The sequence below is a fragment of the Apteryx mantelli genome, chromosome 42, assembly GCF_036417845.1.
Source record: "Apteryx mantelli isolate bAptMan1 chromosome 42, bAptMan1.hap1, whole genome shotgun sequence".
Lineage (NCBI taxonomy): Eukaryota > Metazoa > Chordata > Aves > Apterygiformes > Apterygidae > Apteryx > Apteryx mantelli.
Window position 1 is genome coordinate 47,224 of NC_090019.1, and position 25,309 is coordinate 72,532.

At 63.7% G+C, this 25,309-nt stretch overlaps 1 protein-coding gene across 1 annotated transcript in view; it reads left to right on the plus strand.

Annotated features, from left to right (window-relative positions):
- Window positions 1-25,309, plus strand: part of UBA1 (ubiquitin like modifier activating enzyme 1) — a 56,462-nt gene that overhangs the window by 12,146 nt on the left and 19,007 nt on the right. The window contains 9 exon segments of the mRNA XM_067315117.1: window positions 1,013-1,145; window positions 2,941-3,038; window positions 4,784-4,930; window positions 8,503-8,658; window positions 10,388-10,498; window positions 13,332-13,412; window positions 18,418-18,573; window positions 21,099-21,264; window positions 24,602-24,798. Coding sequence (XP_067171218.1) covers window positions 1,013-1,145; window positions 2,941-3,038; window positions 4,784-4,930; window positions 8,503-8,658; window positions 10,388-10,498; window positions 13,332-13,412; window positions 18,418-18,573; window positions 21,099-21,264; window positions 24,602-24,798 — 1,245 coding nt within the window.

The following is a 25,309-nucleotide window of genomic DNA, read 5'->3' on the forward strand; positions in this document are numbered from 1 at the left end:
AGGCGGGTTCCCGGACACCTGGGTCCCTCGTAGGCAGGTTTTGGTGGCTCCCCGGACGCCTGGGCCCCTCGCGGGTGGGTTTTGGTGGCTCTCCGGACGCCTGGGCCCCTCGCGGGCAGGTTCCCGGACGTCTGGGCCCCCTCACGGGTGGGTTTTGGTGTTTCCCCGGACGCCTGGGCCCCTTGCGGGCAGGTTCCCGGACGCCTGGGCCCCTTTGTGGGCAGGTTTTGGGGGTTCCCCGGACGCCTGGGCCCCTCATAGGTGGGTTTTGGTGTCTCCCCGGACGCCTGGGCCCCTTGCAGGCAGGTTCCCGGACGCCTGGGCCCCTCGCGGGCAGGTTCCCGGACGCCTGGGCCCTTTTGTGGGCAGGTTTTGGTGGCTCCCCGGACGCCTGGGCCCCTTTGTGGGCAGGTTTTGGTGCTTCTCCGGACGCCTGGGCCCCTCATAGGTGGGTTTTGGTGTCTCCCCGGACGCCTGGGCCCCTTGCAGGCAGGTTCCCGGACGCCTGGGTCCCTCGCGGGCAGGTTCCCGGACGCCTGGGCCCCTTTGTGGGCAGGTTTTGGGGGTTCCCCGGACGCCTGGGCCCCTCATAGGTGGGTTTTGGTGTCTCCCCGGACGCCTGGGCCCCTTGCAGGCAGGTTCCCGGACGCCTGGGCCCCTTTGTGGGCAGGTTTTGGGGGTTCCCCGGACGCCTGGGCCTCTTTGTGGGCAGGTTTTGGTGCTTCTCCGGACGCCTGGGCCCCTCATAGGTGGGTTTTGGTGGCTCCTCGGACGCCTGGGCCCCTTGCAGGCAGGTTCCCGGACACCTGGGCTCTTCACGGGCGGGTTCCCGGACGCCTGGGCCCCCTCATAGGTGAATTTTGGTGGCTCCCCGGACGCCTGGGCCCCTCACGGGCGGGTTCCCGGACGCCTGGGCCCCTGGCGGGTGGGTTTCGGTGCCCCCCCCCGGACACCCGGGGGTTGCGGAGCGGCTCCCGGACGCCTGGGCCCCTTTTCTTGGCGCGGGCGCCAGGGCTGCCCGGGCGAGGTGACGTGCCTGGACGAGGCGCGACACGGCTTCGAGAGCGGCGACTTCGTCACCTTCGCCGAGGTCGAGGGGATGGAGGAGCTGAACCGCTGCGGCCCCGTGGAGATCCGCGTGCTGGGTGAGCCCGGACGCCTGGGCCCCTGTTGTGGGAGGGCGCCCGGACGCCTGGGCCCCTTTTGGGAGGGCGCCCGGACGCCTGGGCCCCTTTTAGGGGAGGTCCCGGACGCCTGGGCCCCTTTTTTGGGGGTCTCCCGGACGCCTGGGCCCCTTTTTTGGGGGTCTCCCGGACACCTGGGCCCTTTTTGGGGTCTTTTCCCGGACGCCTGGGCCCCTCAAGGGGTCTTTTCCCGGACGCCTGGGCCCCTCGCGGGTGTTTTCCCGGACTCCTGGGTCCTTCACGGGTCTTTTCCCGGACGCCTGGGCCCCTCGTGGGTGTTTTCCCGGACGCCTGGGCCCCTCGCGGGTGTTTTCCCGGACGCCTGGGCCCCTCGTGGGTGTTTTCGCGGACGCCTGGGCCCCTCGCGAGTCTTTTCCCGGAAACCTGGGCCCCCTTGGGGTGTTTTCCCGGATGCCTGGGCCCCTCATGGGTCTTTTCCCGGACGCCTGGGCCCCTCGTGGGTGTTTTCGCGGACGCCTGGGCCCCTCGCGAGTCTTTTCCCGGAAACCTGGGCCCCCTTGGGGTGTTTTCCCGGATGCCTGGGCCCCTCGCGGGTCTTTTCCCGGACACCTGGGCCCCTCGTGGGTGTTTTCCCGGACACCTGGGCCCCTCGTGGGTGTTTTCCCGGACACCTGGGCCCCTCGCGGGTGTTTTCCCGGACGCCTGGGCCCCTCGCGGGTGTTTTCCCGGACGCCTGGGCCCCTCATGGGTCTTTTCCCGGACACCTGGGCCCCTCGCGGGTGTTTTCCCGGACGCCTGGGCCCCTCGTGGGTGTTTTCCCAGACACCTGGGCCCCTCGTGGGTCTTTTCCCGGACACCTGGGTCCCTCGCGGGTGTTTTCCCGGATGCCTGGGCCCCTCGTGGGTGTTTTCCCGGACACCTGGGCCCCTCGCGGGTGTTTTCCCGGACGCCTGGGCCCCTCGCGGGTCTTTTCCTGGACACCTGGGCCCCTCGCGGGTGTTTTCCCGGACACCTGGGCCCCTCGTGGGTGTTTTCCCGGACGCCTGGGCCCCTTGTGGGGTGGTTCCCGGACGCCTGGGCCCCTTTGTGGGTGTTTTCCCTGACGCCTGGGCCCCTCGCGGGTGTTTTCCCGGACGCCTGGGCCCCTCGTGGGTGTTTTCCCGGACGCCTGGGCCCCTCGCGGGTGTTTTCCCGGACGCCTGGGCTCCTCGCGGGTGTTTTCCCGGACACCTGGGCCCCTCGCGGGTGTTTTCCCGGACGCCTGGGCCCCTCGTGGGGTGGTTCCCGGACGCCTGGGCCCCTTGTGGGTCTTTTCCCGGACGCCTGGGCCCCTTGTGGGTCTTTTCCCGGATGCCTGGGCCCCTTTTGGGGTGTTTTCCCGGATGCCTGGGCCCTTCGTGGGTCTTTTCCCGGACGCCTGGGCCCCTCGTGGGTCTTTTCCCGGACACCTGGGCCCCTCGCGGGTCTTTTCCCGGACACCTGGGCCCCTCGTGGGTTGGTTCCCGGACGCCTGGGCCCCTCGTGGGTGTTTTCCCGGACGCCTGGGCCCCTCGCGGGTGTTTTCCCGGACGCCTGGGCCCCTCGCGGGTGTTTTCCCGGACGCCTGGGCCCCTCGTGGGTGTTTTCCCGGACTCCTGGGCCCCTCGTGGGGTGGTTCCCGGACTCCTGGGCCCCTCGTGGGGTGGTTCCCGGACGCCTGGGCCCCTTTGGGGTGTTTTCCCGGACACCTGGGCCCCGCGGGAGGGCGGGGGTGAGGGCCGGCGCCCGGACGCCTGGGCCCCTGACGCCCCCGCAGGTCCCTACACCTTCAGCATCGGCGACACGAGCGGCTTCGGCGACTACGAGCGGGGAGGGGTCGTCACCCAGGTGAAGATGCCCAAGCACGTGGCCTTCGTGAGTACTGGGAGCCACTGGGAGCCACTGGGAGGGGACTGGGGGGCACTGGGAGGGACTGGGAGGGGATTAGGGGACACTGGGAGGCACTGGGAGGGGATTGGAGGGGGACTGGGAGCCACTGGGAGGGACTGGGAGAGGGTTAGGAGGCACTGGGAGGTACTGGAAAGGGACTGGGAGGGGGCTAGGGGGCACTGGGAGGAGGTTGGGGGCACTAGGAGGGACTGGGAAGGAACTGGGAGGGGATTAGGGAGGACTGGGAGCCACTGGGAGGGGGTTAGGGGGCACTGGGAGGGACTGGGAAGGAACTGGGAGGGGGATTAGCAGACACTGAGGGGGACTGGGAGGCACTGGGAAGGGACTGGGAGGGGATTAGGGAGCACTGGGAGGGGATTGGGAGGGACTGGGAAGGGATTGGGGGGCACTGGGAGGGGATTGGGGGGAACTGGGAGGCACTGGGAGGGGATTGGGGGGCACTGGGAGGGGATTGGGGGGGACTGGGAGGGGATTGGGGGGCACTAGGAGGGAGTTAGGGGGCACTGGGAAGCGCTGGGAGGGACTGGGAGGAGATTAGGGGGCACTGGGAGGCACTGGGAGGGGATTGGGGGGGACTGGGAACCACTGGGAGGGGGTTAGGGGACACTGGGAGGGACTGGGAAGGAACTGGGAGGGGGATTAGCAGACACTGGGGGGGACTGGGAGGCACTGGGAAGGGACTGGGAGGCACTGGGAAGCACTGGGAGGGGATTGGGAGGGACTGGGAAGGGATTGGGGGGAACTGGGAGGCGCTGGGAGGGGACTGGGAGGAGGTTAGGGGGCACTGGGAGGGACTGGGAGAGGATTGGGGGGGACTGGGAGCCACTGGGAGCCCTCCCACACGCCCCAACACGCCTCCACACGCCCCAACACGCTTCTACACGTCCCAACACGCTCCAACATATTCTCACACGCCCTAACACGCTTCCAACACGGCTGTACACGCTCCAACACGCCTTTACCCGTTCCGGGGTGCTTCGGCACGCCTGAACATGCGTCTACATGCTCCAACACGCTTTGACACGCCCTAACACGCTTCCACCCGCTTCCGTGGGCTGCAACGTGCTTCCACGAGTGCCCAACACGCCTCTGCACGCTCCAACACGCCTCTACACGCTCCAACACGCTTCTACAGGCCTCCGTGCAGCCAAACACGCTTCTACACGCTCTAACATGCCTCCACGTGTCTTTCTGTGCCCTGACGCGGCTCCACACGCTCCAACACGTCTCTGTGCACCCCAACACCCATGTTACACGTCTTGACATGCCCCAACATGCTTTCATACGTCCTAACATGCTTCTACATGTCCCAACATGCCTCTACATGCCTTAACATGCTTGTTACATGCTTTGATATGCACTTATAGGCTTGTACATGCTCCAACATGTTTCCACGTGCCTCTACATGCTCTAACATGTTTCTGGAGGCCTTAACATGCCCCTACATGCCCTGACATGCCATAACATGCTTCTACACACTCTAACATGTCTTCTACATGTCTTGACATGCTCTAACATGCATCTACATGCTTCAGCATGCCTGTACATGCTCTAACATGCTTCTGCATGTTCTGGCATGCCTCTACATGCTCCAACACGCTTCCTCATGCATCCACACGCCTCTACATGCCCCGATACGCCCTCATTTGCCCCAACATGCCCTGACACGCTTCAACACGCCCTGACACGCGTGTCCTGCCCCCTCGCAGAAGCGGCTGCGGGACTCGCTGGCGGAGCCGGCGTTCGTGGTCACGGACTTCGCCAAGGCCACGCGGCCCGAGGCCCTGCACCGGGGCTGGCAGGCGCTACACGCCTTCCTGCGGCGCCACGGGAGGCCCCCCCGGCCCCGCCACCAGGTACGGCACGCCCCGGCACGCCAGCACACGCCACGGCGCGGGAAACGCGCCCAAACGGCCCCGAACAGCCTCGGAACGGGCTCGAAACGGCCAAAACACGCTAAAAACATGCTAAAAACACACGATAACATGCCATGGTGCAGGAAAACATGCCAAAACGGGCCTGAAACGGCCAAAACACGCTAAAAACACACAATAACACCCCACGGTGCGGGAAACACGCCAAAATGGGCCTTGACAGGCTCAGAATAGCCAAAACACGCTAAAAACATGCTAAAAACACATGATAACATGCCATGGCGTGGGAAACACGCCGAAAAGTGCCCGAACAGGCTCAAAACGGCCAAAACACACTAAAGACACGTGATAACATGCCACAGCGGGGGGCTACACGCCTTCCTGCGGTGCCATGGGTGGTCACCATGGCCTTGCCACCAGGTACGGCACGCCCCGACACGCCAGCACACGCCACGGCGCGGGAAACGCGCCCAAACGGCCCCAAACGGGCTCGAAACCGGCTTGAAATGGTCAAAACATGCTAAAAACATGCGATAACATGCCATGACACGGGAAAAATGCTGAAACAGGCCCTAACGGGCCCAGAACGGCCAAAACACGCTAAAAACATGTGATAACATGCCATGGTGGGGGAAAACATGCCAAAACAGGCCTAAAATGGCCAAAACACGCTAAAAGCACACAATAACACGCTATGGCACGGGAAACGCCAAATTGGGTCCAAACGGGCCCAGAATGGCCAAAACATGCTAAAAACGTGATAACACACCATGGCGTGGGAAACACACCCAAACGGGCCCAAAACAGCCAAAACACGCTAAAAACATGCAATAACACACCACAGCATGGGGAACATGCCCAAATGGGCCCAAACAGGCCCGAAATAGCCAAAACATGCTAAAAACACATAATAACACGCCATGGTGCGGGAAAACATGCCAAAACGGGCCTGAAACGGGCCCGGAATGGCCAAAACACGCTAAAAACACGCGATAACACGCCATGGTGCGGGAAAACATGCTGAAATGGGCTCAAAATGGCCAAAACACGCTAAAAACACGCGATAACACGCCACGGCGCGGGAAAACACAGCAAAATGGGCCAAAACCACCCAAAAACATGCCAAAACCACGCAAAAACGCGTCACGGCATGAGCCCGTCGGTCATACGTGTTTCTCCGGGTTCCTCTATGTCACCTGTGTTGCTCCGTGTCCCCCCGGGTCCTCCACGGTCTCCATGTCTTCCGTGTTCTCCGTGTTCTCCGCGTTTTCCTGCGTCTTCCGTGTTTCTTGTGTTCTCTGTGTCCCGTGTCTCTCCGTGTTCTCCGTGTTCTTCAATGTCTTCCCATGTTCCTCTATGTTCCCCGTCCTTCCGTGTTCTCCATGTTCTCCGTGTTGTCCATGTTCTCCATGTTTTTCCATGTCTTCCCTGTTTTCTATGTTTTCTGTGTCATGTGTCTCTCCATGTTCTCTATGTTCTTCCGTGTTTCGCATGTTCTCCGTGTCCCCCGTCTCCATGTCCCCCCACGTCCCTCCATGTTTTCCGTGTTCCTCTACGTTCCACCATGTTCTCCGTGTCTTCCGTTTTCCTTTGTGTTCTTCATGTTCCTCCGTGTTTTCCATGTCTTCCACATTCCCCGCGTTCCTCTACGTTCCTCCATGTTCCCCCACGTTCTCCACGTTCTCCATGTCCTCCACGTTCTTCATGTTCTCCACGTTCTCCGTGTCCTCCGTGTTCTCCGTGTCTTCCACGTTTTCCTGTCTTCCGTGTTTTCGATGTTCTCCGTGCCCCGTGTCTCTCCATGTTCCTCCGTGTTTCCCTGTTCCTCAGTGTTCCACAACGTTCTCCACATCTTTCGTCTTCCATATTCTTTCATATTCTTCGTTTTCCATGTTTTCCCACGTTTCTTATGTCCTCCATGTTCCTCTACGTTCCTCCACATCCCCCCATGTTTTCCGTGTTCTCCGTGTTCTCCACGTTGCTCGTATTTTCCATGTCCTCCACGTTTTTCCATGTTTTCCATGTTTCGTATGTTCTCCGTGTCCCGCATCTCTCCACGTTCTCCGTGTTTCTCCGTGTTTTCCATGTTCTTCAATGTCCTTTCACATCCCTTTACATCCCCCCACGTCCCTCCATGTTTTCCATGTTCCTCCACATTCCATGTTCTCTGTCTTCCGTCCTCCATGATTCTCCATGTTCTTTTGTGTTTTTCATGTTCTTCCATGTTTTCCATGTCTTCCCATGTCTTTCATGTTCTCCATGTTCCTCTACGTTCTTCTACGTTTCTCCACCTTCCACCACGTTCTTCAGATCTTCCATCTTCCTTCGTTTTCTCTGTTTCTCCATGTTTTCTCAAGTCTTCCATGTTCTCCGTGTTCCTCTATGTTCCTCCACGTCCCCCCATGTTCTCCCCGTTCCACCATGTTCTTCAGATCTTCCATCTTTCTTCGCATTTTTCACATTCTTCCATGTTTTTCATGTTTTCCATGTTTTTCCATGTCTTCAATGTTCTTCATGTTCCTCTACGTTTCTCCACGTTCCACCATGTTCTTCAGATCTTCCATCTTCATTCGTTTTCTCCGTGTTCCTCCATGTTTTCCCATGTCTTCCATGTTCTCCATGTTCCTCTACGTTCCTCCACCTCCCCCCATGTTCTCTATGTTCCACTATGTTCTTCAGATCTTCCATCTTCCTTCGCGTACTTCATGTTTCTTTATGTTTTCCATGTTTTCCCACGTCTTCCATGTTTTCCATGTTCATCTACGTTCTTCCCTGTTCCACCATGTTCTTCTGATCTTCCATCTTCCTTCCTATTCTCCATGTTTCTCTGTTTTCCATGTCTTTTCATGTCTTCCGTGTTCTCCATGTTCCTCTACGTTTCTCTACATTCCATGTTTTTCAGATCTTCTATCTTCCTTTCTATTTTTCATGTTCTTCCATGTTTTCCGTGTTTTCCCATGTCTTCCATGTTCTCCATGTTCCTCTATGTTTTTCCATGTTCCTTTACATTCTTCCACGTTCCACTATGTTCTTCAGATCTTGTTTTCCTTCATTTTCTCCGTGTTCCTCCATGTTTTCCCGTCTTCCATGTTTTCCATGTTCCCCTACGTTCCTCCTCGTTCCACCACGTTCTCTACGTTCCACCATGTTCTTCAGATCTTCCGTTTTTCTTCCTATTCTCCATGTTTTTCCATGTTTTCCATGTCTTCCCATGTCTTCCATCTTTTCTATGTTCCTCTATGTTTCTCTACTTTCTACGTTCTTCAGATCTTCTATCTTCCTTCTTGTTCTTCATGTTTTTCCGTGTTTTCCGCGTCTTCTCGTGTCTTCCATGCTCTCCGTGTTCCTCTACGTTCCTTTATGTTCCTCTACGTTTCTTCACGTTCCACCATCATCTTCAGATCTTCCATTTTCCTTCATGTTCTGTATGTTTCTCCATGTTCTTCCATGTTCTTCCATGTTCCTCCATGTTTTCCACGTTCTCCATGTTCCTCCCCGTTCCGGCGCGTCCCCCGGCGTGTCCCCGGTGGTGACGGGCGGCGATGTCCCCGCAGGGCGACGCGGCGGAGGTGCTGGCGCTGGCGCGGGGCCTCTTCCCCGGGGCCGAGCTGCAGGAGGAGCTGCTGCGGGAGCTGGCGCTGCAGGCCAGCGGCGACCTGGCGCCCGTCAACGCCTTCATCGGCGGCCTGGCCGCCCAGGAGGTCATGAAGGTACCGGACGCCTGGGCCCCCTGCCTCGCCCCGGACGCCTGGGCCCCTTCACCCCGGACGCCTGGGCCCTTTCCCCGGACGCCTGGGCCCTTTCCTGGACGCCTGGGTTCCTGCCCCGGACACCTGGGTCCCTCCCCGGACACCTGGGCCCTTTCCCCGGACGCCTGGGCCCCTTCCCCGGACACCTGGGCCCCTCACCCGGACGCCTGGGCCCCTTCCCCGGATGCCTGGGCCCTTCCCCCGGATGCCTGGGCCCTTTCCCGGACGCCTGGGCCCCTCTCCCGGACACCTGGGCCCCTCTCCCGGACGCCTGGGCCCCTTCCCTGGACACCTGAGCCCCTTCCCGGACGCCTGGGCCCCTCACCCGGATGCCTGGGCCCCTTTTCCCGGACGCCTGGGCCCTTTCCCCGGACGCCTGGGCCCCTTTCCCCGGACACCTGGGCCCCTTTCCCGGACGCCTGGGCCCCTTTCCCGGACACCTGGGCCCCTCTCCCGGACGCCTGGGCCCTTTCCCGGACGCCTGGGCCCCTTCCTTGGACACCTGGGCCCTTTCCCCGGACACCTGGGCCCTTTCCCGGACGCCTGGGCCCCTCACCCGGACGCCTGGGCCCCTTCCTTGGACACCTGGGCCCTTTCCCTGGACGCCTGGGCCCCTCACCCGGACGCCTGGGCCCCTCTCCCAGACACCTGGGCCCCTCACCCGGACACCTGGGCCCCTTTCCCGGACGCCTGGGCCCTTCCCCCGGACGCCTGGGCCCCTCTCCCGGATGCCTGGGCCCCTTCCCTGAACACCTGGGCCCTTTTCCCGGACGCCTGGGCCCCTCTCCCGGATACCTGGGCCCCTTCCCTGAACACCTGGGCCCCTCTCCCGGACGCCTGGGCCCCTCTCCCGGATGCCTGGGCCCCTCACCCGGATGCCTGGGCCCCTTCCCTGAACACCTGGGCCCCTCTCCCGGACGCCTGGGCCCTTTCCCCGGACGCCTGGGCCCCTCTCCCGGACGCCTGGGCCCCTTTCCCGGACGCCTGGGCCCCTTTCCCGGACGCCTGGGTTCATTCCCGGACACCTGGGCCCCTTCCCGGACACCTGGGCCCTTCCCCGGACGCCTGGGCCCCTCACCCAGACGCCTGGGCCCCTTCCCCGGACGCCTGGGTCCCTTTCTCGGACGCCTGGGCCCTTTTCCCGGACACCTGGGCCCCTTTCCCGGAAACCTGGGCCCTTTCCCCGGACACCTGGGCCCTTTCCCGAACACCTGGGCCCTTTCCCCGGACGCCTGGGCCCTTTCCCCGGACGCCTGGGCCCCTCTCCCGGATGCCTGGGCCCTTTCCCGGACACCTGGGCCCCTTTCCCGGACACCTGGGCCCTTTCCTGGACACCTGGGCCCCTTCCCCGGACGCCTGGGCCCCTCTCCCGGACGCCTGGGCCCCTCACCCGGACGCCTGGGCCCCTCACCCGGACGCCTGGGCCCCTTTCCCGGACGCCTGGGCCCCTCTCCCGGACGCCTGGGCCCCTCACCCGGATGCCTGGGCCCTTTCCCCAGACGCCTGGGCCCCTCACCCGGATGCCTGGGCCCCTCACCCGGATGCCTGGGCCCCTTCCCTGAACACCTGGGCCCCTCTCCCGGACGCCTGGGCCCTTTCCCCGGACGCCTGGGCCCCTCACCCGGACGCCTGGGCCCCTCTCCCGGACGCCTGGGCCCCTCACCCGGACGCCTGGGCCCCTCTCCCGCAGGCCTGCTCGGGCAAGTTCATGCCGGTGACGCAGTGGCTTTACTTCGACGCCCTCGAGTGTCTCCCCGAGGAGAACAGGGAGACGCTGCTCACCGAGGAGACCTGCCGCCCCGTGAGCACCCGCGGTTTGGGGGCACCCATGGGTGGGGGGGGGGGCACCCAAGGGTGCTGGGGGGGCAGCTGGGGGGGGGGGCTGGGATTCGGGGCACCCCGGTTTGGGGCACCCCAGGGTGGGCACCCAACTGGGGACACCCATTTTTGGGGCACCCAATTTGGGGTCTCTGATTTGGGGCACCCAACTCGGAGCACCCACTTTTGGGGCACCCAGTTCCGGGTCCCTAATTTGGGGCACCCCAAGGTGAGCACCCAACTCGCGACACCCATTTTTGGGGCACCTGATTTGGGGCACCCCAGGGTGGGCACCCATTTGGGGACACCCGTATTTGGGGCACCCGATTTGGGGCGCCTAATTTGGGGGCACCCAACTGGGGACACCCATTTTTGGGGCACCCAGTTCCAGGTCCCTAATTTGGGGCACCCAACTCGAAGCACCCACTTTTGGGGCACCCAATTTGGGGTCTGATTTGGGGCACCCAACTCGAAGCACCCATTTTTGGGGCACCCAATTTTGGGGCTGTTTTGGGGCACCCAAACTTGGGGACCTGGTTTCGGGGTCCCCAATTCGGGGCACCCCGAGGTGGGCGCCCAACTGGGGGCACCCAAATTCGGGGCACCCGATTTTGGGACGCCCCAATTCCGGACACCCGTTTTGGGGCACCCAACTCGGAGCACCCACTTTTGGGGCACCCAAATTTGGGGCTGTTTCGGAGCACCCACTTTTGGGGCACCCACTTTTGGGGCACCCAAATTTGGGGCTGTTTCGGAGCACCCACTTTTGGGGCACCCACTTTTGGGGCACCCAAATTTGGGGCCGTTTTGGGGCACCCACTTTTGGGGCACCCACTTTTGGGGCTGTTTCGGGGCACCCACTTTTGGGGCACCCAAATTTGGGGCCGTTTCGGGGCACCCACTTTCGGGGCACCCCGAGGTGGGCGCCCACCCTTGGGTGCCCGGAGGCGACGCGTCCCCCCGTGTTCGTGGCGTGTTCTTGGCGTGTTCACGGCGTGTCGTGGTGTCCCAGGGTGACACGGTGACATGTCACGTGTCATCGCGTGTCCTGGCGTGTCCTGGCGTGTGGTGGCACATCCAGGGGTGACACGGCACCGCGTCACGTGTCCTGGCATGTCCTGGCACGTGGTGGCACATCCGGGGGTGACACGGCACCGTGTCACGTGTCATCATGTGTCACGGCGTCTCCTGGCGCCCGGGAGCCACTCGGGGACACCGTAACGTGTCACGACATGTCATGGCATGTCCCGGCATGTCATGGCATGTTGTCACATGTTCTGGCGCGTGGTGGCACATCCGGGGGTGACACGGCACCGTGTCACGTGTCATCGCGTGTCGTGGCATCTCCCGGTGCCCGGGAGCCGCTCGGGGACGCTGTGTCACGTCCCGACGTGTCCCGACGTGTCCCGGCGCCTCATCACGTGTGTTAGGGTGTGTCGTCACGCGTGTCATCGCGTGTCACGGCGTCTCCTGGTGCCTGGGAGCCGCTCGGGGACGCTGTGTCACGTCCCGACGTGTCCCGACGTGTCCCGGCGCCTCATCACGCGTGTCGGGGCGTGTCGTCACGCGTGTCATCACGTGTCACGGTGTCTCCTGGCGCCCGGGAGCTGCTCGGGGACGCCGTGTCGTGTCCCAACGTGTCCCGACGTGTCCCGATGCGTCCTGGTGCATCATCACGCGTGTCGGGGCGTGCGGTCACGCGTGTCATCACGTGTCGCAGCGTCTCCTGGCGCCCGGGAGCCGCTCGGGGACACCGTAACGCGTCCCGATGTGTCCCGACGTGTCCCGAGGCGTCATCACGTGTGTCGGGGCGTGTTGTCACGTGTCAGGGCGTGCGGTCACGCGTGTCATCACGTGTCACAGCGTCTCCCGGCACCCGGGAGCCCCTCGGGGACGCCGCGTCACGTCCCGATGTGTCCCGACGTGTCCCAGCACATCATCACACGTGTCGGGGTGTGCGGTTCACGCGTGTCATCACGTGTCACGGAATCTCCCGGCGCCCGGGAGCCGCTCGGGGACACCGTGTCGTGTCCCGACGTGTCCCGATGTGTCCTGATATGTCCCGATGTGTCCCAGTGCGTCGTCACGCGTGTCGGGGCGTGCGGTCACACGTGTCATCGCGTGTCGCGGCGTTTCCCGGCGCCCAGGAGCCGCTCGGGGACACCGTAACGTGTCACAACGTGTCATGACGTGTCACAGTGCGTCATGGCGTGTCGTCACGCGTGTTGGGGCGTGCAGACACGCGTGTCATCACGTGTCGCAGCGTCTCCCGGCGCCCGGGAGCCGCTCAGGGACACCGTAACGCGTCCCAACGTGTCCCGACGCGTCCCAATGTGTCCCGAGGTGTCGTCACGCGTGTCGGGGCGTGTTGTCACGTGTCAGGGCATGTCATCACGCGTGTCGTCATGTGTCACGGCGTCTCCCGGCGCCCGGGAGCCGCTCGGGGACGCCGTGCCGTGTCACAATGTGTCATGGCGTGTCACAACGCGTCATGACGTGTTATCACGTGTCGGGGCGTGTTGTCACACGTGTCATCGTGTGTCGCGGCGTCTCCCGGCGCCCGGGAGCCGCTCGGGGACACCGTGTCGCGTCCCGACATGTCCTGACATGTTCCGACGTGTCCCGAGGTGTCCCGGCGCGTCATCATGCGTGTCGGGGCGTGCGGTCACACGTGTCATCACGTGTCACGGCGTCTCCCGGCGCCCGGGAGCCGCTCGGGGACGCCGTGTCGCGTCGCGACGTGTCCCGACGTGTCCCGACGTGTCATGACGAGTTGTCACGCGTGTGGTCACGCGTGTCCCCGCGTGTCCCCGCAGCGCAACAGCCGCTACGACGGGCAGATCGCCGTGTTCGGGGCGGAGCTGCAGGCCAAGCTCGGCGCCCAGAAGTACTTCGTGGTGAGGCCCCGCCCCCCGGCCCCGCCCCCTCCTTGGCCTGGCCCCGCCCCCCCTTACTGCGTCATGGTGTCCCTTAGCGTGTCATGATGTCCCTTAGCGTGTCATGGCGTCCCTTAGCGTGTCATGATGTCCCTTAGCGTGTCACGGTGTCCCTTAGCGTGTCATGATGTCCCTTAGCGTGTCATGATGTCCTTTACCGTGTCACGGCGTCCCTTAGCGTGTCATGATGTCCTTTACCGTGTCACGGCGTCCCTTAGCGTGTCACGGTGTCCCTTAGCGTGTCACGGCGTCCCTCAGCGTGTCACGGTGTCCCTTAGCGTGTCACGGTGTCCCTTAGCGTGTCACGGTGTCCCTTAGCGTGTCACAATGTCCCTTAGCGTGTCACAATGTCCCTTAGCGTGTCATGATGTCCCTTAGCGTGTCATGGTGTCCCTTAGTGTGTCATGGTGTCCCTTAGCGTGTCACAGTGTCCCTTAGTGTGTCATGGTGTCCCTTAGCGTGTCACAGTGTCCCTTAGCGTGTCATGGTGTCCTTTAGCGTGTCACGGTGTCCCTTAGCGTGTCATGGTGTCCTTTAGCGTGTCACAGTGTCCCTTAGCGTGTCATGGTGTCCCTTAGCGTGTCACGGTGTCCCTTAGCGTGTCATGGTGTCCCTTAGTGTGTCATGGTGTCCCTTAGCGTGTCACAGTGTCCCTTAGCGTGTCATGGTGTCCCTTAGCGTGTCACGGTGTCCCTTAGCGTGTCACGATGTCCCTTAGCGTGTCACAGTGTCCCTTAGCGTGTCACGGTGTCCCTTAGTGCGTCATGATGTCCCTTAGTGCGTCATGATGTCCCTTAGTGTGTCATGGTGTCCCTTAGCGTGTCATGGTGTCCCTTAGCGTGTCACGGTGTCCCTTAGTGTGTCATGGTGTCCCTTAGCGTGTCACGGTGTCCCTTAGTGTGTCTTGGTCTCCCTTAGCGTGTCATGGTGTTCCTTAGTGTGTCATGGTGTCCCTTAGCGTGTCACAGTGTCCCTTAGTGTGTCGTGGTGCCCCTTAGTGTGTCATGGTGTCCCTTAGCATGTCATGATGTCCCTTAGTGTGTCATGGTGTCCCTTAGCGTGTCATGGTGTTCCTTAGCGTGTCACGGTGTCCCTTAGTGTGTCTTGGTCTCCCTTAGCGTGTCATGGTGTTCCTTAGTGTGTCATGGTGTCCCTTAGCGTGTCACAGTGTCCCTTAGCGTGTCACGGTGTCCCTTAGCGTGTCACGGTGTCCCTTAGTGCGTCATGATGTCCCTTAGTGTGTCATGGTGTCCCTTAGTGTGTCACGGTGTCCCTTAGTGTGTCATGGTGTTCCTTAGCGTGTCATGGTGTCCCTTAGCGTGTCACGGTGTCCCTTAGCGTGTCACGATGTCCCTTAGCGTGTCACGGTGTCCCTTAGCGTGTCATGGTGTCCCTTAGCGTGTCACGGTGTCCCTTAGCATGTCATGGTGTCCCTTAGCGTGTCATGATGTCCCTTAGCGTGTCACGGCGCCCCTTAGTGTGTCATGGTGTCCCTTAGCGTGTCACGGTGTCCCTTAGTGTGTCATGGTGTCCCTTAGCGTGTCACGGTGTCCCTTAGTGTGTCATGGTGTTCCTTAGCGTGTCATGGTGTCCCTTAGCGTGTCATGGTGTCCCTTAGCGTGTCATGGTGTCCCTTAGTGTGTCATGGTGTCCCTTAGCGTGTCACGGTGTTCCTTAGCGTGTCATGGTGTCCCTTAGCGTGTCATGGTGTCCCTTAGTGTGTCATGGTGTTCCTTAGCGTGTCACGGTGTCCCTTAGCGTGTCATGGTGTCCCTTAGCGTGTCATGGTGTTCCTTAGCGTGTCACGGTGTCCCTTAGTGTGTCTTGGTCTCCCTTAGCGTGTCATGGTGTTCCTTAGTGTGTCATGGTGTCCCTTAGCGTGTCACAGTGTCCCTTAGCGTGTCACGGTGTCCCTTAGCGTGTCACGGTGTCCCTTAGTGCGTCATGATGTCCCTTAGTGTGTCATGGTGTCCCTTAGTGTGTCACGGTGTCCCTTAGTGTGTCATGGTGTTCCTTAGCGTGTCATGGTGTCCCTTAGCGTGTCACGGTGTCCCTTAGCGTGTCACGATGTCCCTTAGCGTGTCACGGTGTCCCTTAGCATGTCATGGTGTCCCTTAGCGTGTCACGGTGTCCCTTAGCATGTCATGGTGTCCCTTAGCGTGTCATGATGTCCCTTAGCGTGTCACGGCGCCCCTTAGTGTGTCATGGTGTCCCTTAGCGTGTCACGGTGTCCCTTAGTGTGTCATGGTGTCCCTTAGCGTGTCACGGTGTCCCTTAGCGTGTCACGGTGTCCCTTAGTGTGTCATGGTGTTCCTTAGCGTGTCATGGTGTCCCTTAGCGTGTCATGGTGTCCCTTAGCGTGTCATGGTGTCCCTTAGTGTGTCGTGGTGCCCCTTAGTGTGTCATGGTGTCCCTTAGCATGTCATGATGTCCCTTAGTGTGTCACGGTGTCCCTTAGCGTATCACAGTGTCCCTTAGTGTGTCATGGTGTCCCTTAGCGTGTCGTGGTGCCCCTTAGTGTGTCATGGTGTCCCTTAGCGTGTCACGGCGTCCCTTAGCGTGTCACAGTGTCCCTTAGCGTGTCACGGTGTCCCTTAGCATGTCACAATGTCCCTTAGCGTGTCATGATGTGCCTTAACGTGTCGTGGTGTCTGTTAGCGTGTTGTGGCATCCCTTGGCGTGTCACAGTGTCCCTTAGCATGTCATGGTGTCCCTTAGCGTGTCACGGTGTCCCTTAGTGTATCACGACGCCCCTTAGCGTGTCACGGTGGCCCTTAGCGTGTTGCAAAGCGCCTTAGCGTGTCCCAGTGCCCCCTAACTGCCCCCCACTGCCCCATAGAGCCCCCCCGGCGCCCCATAGCGCCCCATAGAGCCCCCCAGTGCCCCATAGTGCCCCATAGCCACCCCCCAGCACCCCTTAGCACCCCATAGCTGCCCCCCAGCACCCCATAGAGCCCCCCCAGCACCCCGTAGAGCCCCATAGCTGCCCCCCAGCACCCCGTAGAGCCCCCCCGGCACCCCATAGAGCCCCATAGCCACCCCCCAGCACCCCCTAGCACCCCATAGCTGCCCCCCAGCACCCCATAGAGCCCCCCAGCACCCCATAGCACCCCATAGCCACCCCCCAGCACCCCATAGCACCCCATAGCCGTGTCCCAGCACCCCATAGAGCCCCCCCAGCACCCCGTAGAGCCCCATAGCCACCCCCCAGCACCCCATAGGGCCCCCCCAGCACCCCATAGCCGCGTCCCATCGCCCCTCGGCGGGTCCCAGCCGCCCCCCAGTGCCCCATAGCACCCCATAGCCGCCCCCCAGCACCCCATAGAGCCCTATAGCCGCCCCTTAGCACCCCATGGAGCCCCATAGCCACCCCCCAGCACCCCATAGAGCCCTATAGCCATCCCCCAGCACCCCATAGAGCTCCTCTAGCGCCCCACAGCCGCATCCCAGCACCCTTCAGTGGGTCCTAGCCGCTCCCCAGCACCCCGTAGAGCCCCATAGCCACCCCCCAGCACCCCATGGCGCCCCCCAGCCCCCCATAGCCACCCCCCAGCTCCCTACAGGGCCCCTCTAGCGCCCCGTAGCCACGTCCCAGCGCCCCTCGGCGGGTCCCAGCCGCCCCCCAGCACCCCATAGCACCCCATAGCCGCCCCCCAGTACCCCGTAGAGCCCCATAGCCGTCCCCCAGCACCCCATGGAGCCCGATAGCCACCCCCCAGCACCCCATAGCTGCCCCCCAGCACCCCATAGCGCCCCATAGCCACCCCCCAGCACCCCATAGAGCCCCCCCAGCACCCCGTAGAGCCCCATAGCCGCCCCCCAGCACCCCATGGAGCCCCATAGCCACCCCCCAGCACCCCATAGGGCCCCCCCAGCACCCCATAGAGCCCCCCTGCACCCCATAGCACCCCATAGCCACCTCCCAGCACCCTATGGCGCCCCCCAGCTCCCCATAGGGCCCTTCTAGCGCCCCGTAGCCACGTCCCAGCGCCCCTTGGCGGGTCCCAGCCGCCCCCCAGCACCCCATAGCACCCCATAGCTGCCCCCCAGTACCCCGTAGCGCCCCCCAGCACCCCATAGAGCCCCCCCAGCACCCCATAGAGCCCCATAGCCGCCCCCCAGCACCCCATAGCTGCCCCCCAGCGCCCCATAGAGCCCCATAGCCGCCCCCCAGCACCCCATAGAGCCCCATAGCCACCCCGCAGCACCCCATAGGGCCCCTCTAGCACCCCGTAGCCGCGTCCCAGCACCCCTCGGCGGGTCCCGGCCACCCCCCAGCACCCCATAGCACCCCATAGCTGCCCCCCAGCACCCTATAGAGCCCCATAGCCACCCCCCAGCACCCCATGGAGCCCCATAACCACCCCCTAGCACCCCATAGAGCCCCATAGCCACCCCCCAGCACCCCATAGCACCCCATAGCCACCCCCCAGCACCCCATAGAGCCCCCCCAGCACCCCGTAGAGCCCCATAGCCACCCCCCAGCACCCCATAGGGCCCCTCTAGCACCCCATAGCTGGGTCCCAGCGCCCCTCGGCGGGTCCCAGCCGCCCCCCAGTGCCCCATGGCACCCCACAGCACCCCATAGCACCCCGTAGAGCCCCCCCAGCACCCTATAAAGCCCCCCAGCATCCCATGGAGCCCTGTAGCCACCCCCCAGCACCCCCCAGCTCCCCATAAGGCTCCTCTAGCACCCTATAGCCGCGTCCCAGCACCCCTCGGCGGGTCCCAGCCACCCCCCAGCGCCCCATAGCACCCTATAGCACCCTATAGAGCCCCCCAGCGCCCCATAGCACCCCATAGCACCCCATAGCTACCTCCCAGCACCCCATGGCGCCCCCCAGCACCCCATAGGGCCCCTCTAGCGCCCCGTAGCCACGTCCCAGCGCCCCTCGGCGGGTCCCAGCCGCCCCCCAGCACCCCATAGCACCCTACAGCACCCCACAGCCCCCGTTTTTGGGCGCAGGTGGGGGCGGGGGCGGTGGGCTGCGAGCTGCTGAAGAACTTTGCGCTGCTGGGCCTGGGCTGCGGGGCGGGCGGCCGCCTCACCGTGGCCGACATGGACACCGTGGAGAAGTCCAACCTCAACCGCCAGTTCCTCTTCCGGCCCTGGGACGTCACGGTGAGCCCGGCCACGCCCCCTTCCCCCCCTGGGGGGCGGGGCTTCTCCGGGGGGGGTGGGGCTCCCCCCCCCAAAGCGGGGAGGGGGGTGTCTCGAAGTCTCCCCAGGCAGGAAGGGAGAGGTGGGAGCAGGGACCCAGGAGAGGAGAGATGCAGGGAGGGGGTGGGGCTTCCCCAGGGGGTGGGGCTTCAAGGGGGCGGGGCTTCCCCCAGGGGGTGGGGTCTCCCCCCCTAGGCAGGGAGCCACAGGTGGGAGCAGGGACCCAGGGGAGCAGGGATGCGGGGAGGGGGCGGGGCTTCTCCAGGGGGCGGGGCCTGAGGGGGGCTTCAGCAGGGAGCAGGGACCCAGGGGAGGAGGGAAGCGGGGAGGGGGCGGGGCCTCCCGGGGGGCGGGGCCTTGAGGGGTTAGGCCCCTCCCAGACACCAGGGCCCTTTTCCCGGACGCCTGGGTCCCTTTCCCGGACACCTGGGCCCTTTTTCCCGGACGCCTGGGCCCTTTTCCCGGACACCTGGGCCCTTTTCCCGGACGCCTGGGCCCCTTCCCTGGACACCTGGGCCCTTTCCCGGACACCTGGGCCCCTTTCCTGGACACCTGGGCCCCTTTCCTGGACACCTGGGCCCCTTCCCGGACGCCTGGGCCCCTTTCCTGGACACCTGGGCCCCTTCCCGGACGCCTGGGCCCCTTCCCCGGACGCCTGGGCCCCTTCCCCGGACACCTGGGCCCCTTCCCTGGACGCCTGGGCCCCTTCCCGGACACCTGGGCCCCTTCCCTGGACACCTGGGCCCTTTTTCCCGGACACCTGGGCCCTTTCCCCGGACACCTGGGCCCTTTCCCGGATGCCTGGGCCCCTTTGCCCGGACGCCTGGGCCCTTTCCCGGACGCCTGGGCCCCTTTCTCGGACGCCTGGGCCCCTTCCCCGGACACCTGGGCCCTTTCCCGGACGCCTGGGCCCTTTTTCCCGGACGCCTGGGCCCCTTTTCCCGGACACCTGGGCCCTTTTTCCCGGAGTCCTGGGCCCCTTTCCCGGACGCCTGGGTCCCTTCCCCGGACGCCTGGACCCTTTTCCCGGACGCCTGGGTCCCTTTCCCGGACACCTGGGCCCCTTTTCCCGGACACCTGGGCCCCTTTCCTGGACACCTGGGCCCCTTCCCCGGACACCTGGGCCCCTTTCCCGGACGCCTGGGCCCTTTCCCGGACGCCTGGGCCCCTTTCCCGGACGCCTGGGCCCTTCCCCGGACACCTGGGCCCCTTTTCCCGGACACCTGGGCCCCTTTCCTGGACACCTGGGCCCCTTCCCCGGACACCTGGGCCCCTTTCCCGGACGCCTGGGCCCTTTCCCGGACGCCTGGGCCCTTTCCCGGACACCTGGGCCCTTTCCCGGACGCCTGGGCCCTTTCCCGGACACCTGGGCCCCTTTCCCGGACGCCTGGGCCCTTTCCTGGACACCTGGGCCCTTTCCCGGACACCTGGGCCCTTTCCCGGACGCCTGGGCCCCTTTCCCAGACGCCTGGGCCCTTTTCCCGGACACCTGGGCCCTTTCCCGGACACCTGGGCCCTTTCCCGGACACCTGGGCCCTTTCCCGGACGCCTGGGCCCTTTCCCGGACGCCTGGGCCCTTTTTCCCGGAAACCTGGGCCCTTTCCTGGACACCTGGGCCCCTTTCCCGGACACCTGGGCCCTTTCCCGGACACCTGGGCCCTTTCCTGGACACCTGGGCCCTTTCCCGGACACCTGGGCCCCTTCCTGGACACCTGGGCCCTTTCCCGGACGCCTGGGCCCCTTCCCCGGACTCCTGGGCCCCTCCCAGACACCTGGGCCCCTTTTCCCGGACGCCTGGGCCCCTTTTCCCGGACACCTGGGCCCCTTTCCCGGACACCTGGGCCCCTTTCCCCGGACACCTGGGCCCCTTTCCCGGACGCCTGGGCCCCTTTTCCCGGACACCTGGGCCCCTTTCCCGGACACCTGGGCCCCTTTCCCGGACGCCTGGGCCCCTTTCCCGGACGCCTGGGCCTCTCACCCGGACGCCTGGGCCCCTTCCCCGGACACCTGGGCCCTTTCCCCGGACACCTGGGCCCCTTCCCCGGACACCTGGGCCCTTTCCCCGGACACCTGGGCCCCTTTCCCGGACACCTGGGCCCCTTTACCGGACTCCTGGGCCCCTTCCCCGGACACCTGGGCCCCTTCCCCGGACGCCTGGGCCCCTTTCCTGGACACCTGGGCCCTTTCCCGGACGCCTGGGCCCTTTCCCCGGACACCTGGGCCCTTTTTCCCGGACGCCTGGGCCCTTTTTCCCGGACGCCTGGGCCCCTTCCCCGGACACCTGGGCCCCTCCCGGACGCCTGGGCCCCTCAGGGATGGTGGGACACGGTTGGGGGGAGACACCCGGGCCCAGCTCCCGGACGCCTGGGCCCCTTCAGGAGCCACATCAGGGCTGTGAAACCCCCTTGACTAACATCCCGGACGCCTGGGCCCCCTCCCCACCGCCGCGGTGGGCGGGGCCTGGGCGGGGCGGGGGGCGGGGCCAGAAGCTGAAGGCGGAGCGGGCGGCGGCGGCGGCGCGCGCCATGAACCCGGCGCTGCGGGTGAGCAGCCGGCCCGAGCGCGTCGGGCCCGACACCGAGCGCCTCTACGACGACGACTTCTTCGAGGGCCTCGACGGCGTCGCCAACGCCCTCGACAACGTCGACGCCCGTGAGCCGCCGCCGCCGCCGCCGCGCGGGGTCCCCGGGGTGCTGCGGGGCTGCTGTGGGTGCTACGGGGGGTTTTGGGGGTGCTACGGGGGGTTTGGGGGGTGCTATGGGTGCTCTGGGGGGTCCTATGGGTGCTACAAGGAGTCCTAGAGGTGCTATGGGGGGTTTTGGGGATGCTATGGGGGTCCTAAGGGTGCTATGAGGTGCTTTGGGGGCGCTACGGGGGGTGTTATGGGTGCTATGGGGGGTGTTATGGGTGCTATGGGGGTCCTAAGGGTGCTATGGGGGGTGTTATGGATGCTCTGGGGGGTCCTAAGGGTGCTATGGGGGGTCTTGGGGTGCGCTGAGGGGTCCTATGGGTGCTATGGAGGGTGTTATGGGTGCTACGGGGGGTCTTATGGGTGCTATGGGGGTCCTAAGGGTGCTATGAGGTGCTTTGGGGGCGCTACGGGGGGTGTTATGGGTGCTATGGGGGGTCTTATGGGTGCTATGGGGGGGTCTTATAGGTGCTACAAGGGGTCCTAAGGGTGCTATGAGGTGCTTTGGTGGTGCTATGGGGGTGTTATGGGTGCTATGGGGGGTCTTATGGGTGCTATGGGGGTCCTAAGGGTGCTATGAGGTGCTTTGGGGGTGCTACGGGGGGTGTTATGGGTGCTATGGGGGGTCTTATGGGTGCTATGGGGGGGTCTTATAGGTGCTACAAGGGGTCCTAAGGGTGCTATGAGGTGCTTTGGTGGTGCTATGGGGGTGTTATGGGTGCTATGGGGGGTCTTATGGGTGCTATGGGGGTCCTAAGGGTGCTATGAGGTGCTTTGGGGGTGCTACGGGGGGTGTTATGGGTGCTATGGGGGGTGTTATGGGTGCTATGGGGGTCCTAAGGGTGCTATGAGGTGCTTTGGGGGCGCTACGGGGGGTGTTATGGGTGCTATGGGGGGTGTTATGGGTGCTACGGGGGGTCTTATGGGTGCTATGGGGGTCCTAAGGGTGCTATGAGGTGCTTTGGGGGTGCTACGGGGGGTGTTATGGGTGCTACGGGAGATCTTATGGGTGCTATGGGGGTCCTAAGGGTGCTGTGAGGTGCTTTGGGGGTGCTACGGGGGGTGTTATGGGTGCTATGGGGAGTCTTATGGGTGCTATGGGGGTCCTAAGGGTGCTATGAGGTGCCTTGGGGGTGCTACGGGGGGTGTTATGGGTGCTATGGGGGGTGTTATGGGTGCTATGGGGGTCCTAAGGGTGCTATGAGGTGCTTTGGTGGTGCTATGGGGGGCCCTATGGGTGCTCTGGGGGGTCTTGGGGTGCACTGAGGGGTCCTATGGGTGCTATGGAGGGTGTTATGGGTGCTCTGGGCGTCCTAAGGGTGCTATGAGGTGCCTTGGGGGTGCTACGGGGGGTGTTATGGGTGCTATGGGGGGTCTTATGGGTGCTATGGGGGTCCTAAGGGTGCTATGAGGTGCTTTGGGGGCGCTACGGGGGGTGTTATGGGTGCTATGGGGGGTGTTATGGGTGCTCTGGGGGGGCCTAAGGGTGCTATGGGGGGTGTTATGGGTGCTCTAGGGGGTCCTATGGGTGCTATGGGGGGTCCTATGGGTGCTGTGGGGGGTTTTGGGGGTGCTGTGGGTGTTCTGGGGGAGTCCTATGGGTGCTATGGGTGCTAGAAGGGTGCTATGAGGTGTTTTAGGGGTGCTACAAGGGGTCCTAAGGGTGCTATGAGGTGCTTTGGGGGTGCTACGGGGGGTGTTATGGGTGCTATGGGGGGTCTTATGGGTGCTATGGGGGTCCTAAGGGTGCTATAAGGTGCTTTGGGGGTGCTACGGGGGGTGTTATGGGTGCTATGGGGGGTCCTATGGGTGCTATGGGGGTCCTAAGGGTGCTATGAGGTGCTTTGGGGGTGCTACGGGGGGTGTTATGGGTGCTATGGGGGGTGTTATGGGTGCTACGGGGAGTCTTATGGGTGCTATGGGGGTCCTAAGGGTGCTATAAGGTGCTTTAGGGGTGCTATGGGTGTTCCAGAAGGTCCTATGGACGTTCCAGGAAGCTCTAGAGGACCCCAGGGCGCTATAGGGGGGTTATAGGGGACCCCAGGGGGCTACAGGGCACCCAAGGGTGCTCCCAGCACCCATGGGTGCTCATGGGGCGACCCCCAACAAGGCTGTACATGGCCCACCGGTGCGTGTCCCACCACAACCCACCAGATCCAGGCTATAGGGAACCAGAGAAGGACCATAGGGCACCCAAGGGCGCTCCCAGCACCCATGGGTGCCCCCGACACGCTAACACGAGCGTTGGGCAGGGCTCTATGTAGACCGTTGACACGTGTCCCACCACGTCCCACCACAACCCACCACCTTGGAAGCCATAGGGAATTAAGGAAAGACCATAGAGCACCCAAGGGTGGTCCTAGCACCCATGGGTGCCCCCAACACGCTAACATGAGCATCGGGTAGAGCTCTACGTAGACCATTGACACGTGTCCCACCACATCCCACCACAACCCACCATCTTTGGGGCTATAGGGAATTAAGGAAAGACCGTAGGGCACCCAAGGGTGCTCCCAGCACCCATGGGTGCCCCCAACACGCTAACACGAGCGTTGGGCAGAGCTCTATGTAGACCGTTGACACGTGTCCCACCACGTCCCACCATCTTGGGGGCTATAGGAGATTAGGGAAAGACCATAGGGCACCCAAGGGTGGTCCCAGCACCCATGGGTGCCCCCAACACACTAACACGAGCATCGGGTAGAGCTCCATGTAGACCGTTGACATGTGTCCCACCACGTCCCACCACAACCCACCACCTTGGGAACCATAGAGGATTAAGGAAAGACCGTAGGGCACCCAAGGGTGGTCCTAGCACCCATGGGTGCCCCCAACACGCTAACACGAGCGTTGGGCAGGGCTCTATGTAGACCGTTGACACGTGTCCCACCACAACCCACCATCTTGGGAGCCATAGGGGATTAAGGAAAGACCATAGGGCACCCAAGGGTGGTCCCAGCACCCATGGGTGCCCCCAACACGCTAACACGAGCGTTGGGCAGGGCTCTACGTGGACCATTGACACGTGTCCCACCACGTCCCACCACAACCCACCACCTTGGGAACCATAGGGGATTAAGGAAAGACCATAGGGCACCCAAGGGTGGTCCCAGCACCCATGGGTGCCCCCAACACGCTAACATGAGCATCGGGTAGAGCTCTATGTAGACCGTTGACACGTGTCCCACCACATCCCACCACAACCCACCACCTTGGGAACCATAGAGGATTAAGGAAAGACCATAGGGCACCCAAGGGAGGTCCCAGCACCCATGGGTGCTGACGGGGCCCCCGCCGCAGGGCTCTACGTGGACCGCCGGTGCGTGTACTACCGGAAGCCGCTGCTGGAGTCGGGCACGCTGGGCACGAAGGGCAACGTGCAGGTGGTGATCCCCTTCCTGAGCGAGTCGTACAGCTCGAGCCAGGACCCGCCCGAGAAGGCCATCCCCATCTGCACCCTCAAGAACTTCCCCAACGCCATCGAGCACACGCTGCAGGTGAGCCCGCACCCGTGGGTGCCCCCCAGCACCCTTGGGTGCCCGAGAACCGCCCGCCGCGCGACCCTCGGGTGATTGGGAGCTGCCTGCGTGGGTGCACGAGGGCGTCCGGGTGCTCAGGGGTTGGTGGCGATGGAGCTCGGACACCTGGGCCCTCGCCCCGGTGCGCCCTTGGGTGCTTGGGTCCACCCGCGCGCACCCTTGGGTGCTCGGGAGCCGCCACGGTGCGACCCCCGGACGCCTGGGCCCCTTTTTTGGGGAGCGCCCGGACGCCTGGGCCCCTTTTTGGGGGGCACCCGGACGCCTGGGCCCCGTTGTGCAAGGCCCCGGACGCCTGGGCCCCTTTTTTGGGGAGCGCCCGGATGCCTGGGCCCCTTTTTTGGGGGTCTCCCGGACGCCTGGGCCCCGTTGTGCGCAACCCCCCGGATGCCTGGGCCCCTTTTTGGGGAGCACCCGGACGCCTGGGCCCCTTTTTTGGGAAACACCCGGACGCCTGGGCCCCTTTTTTGGT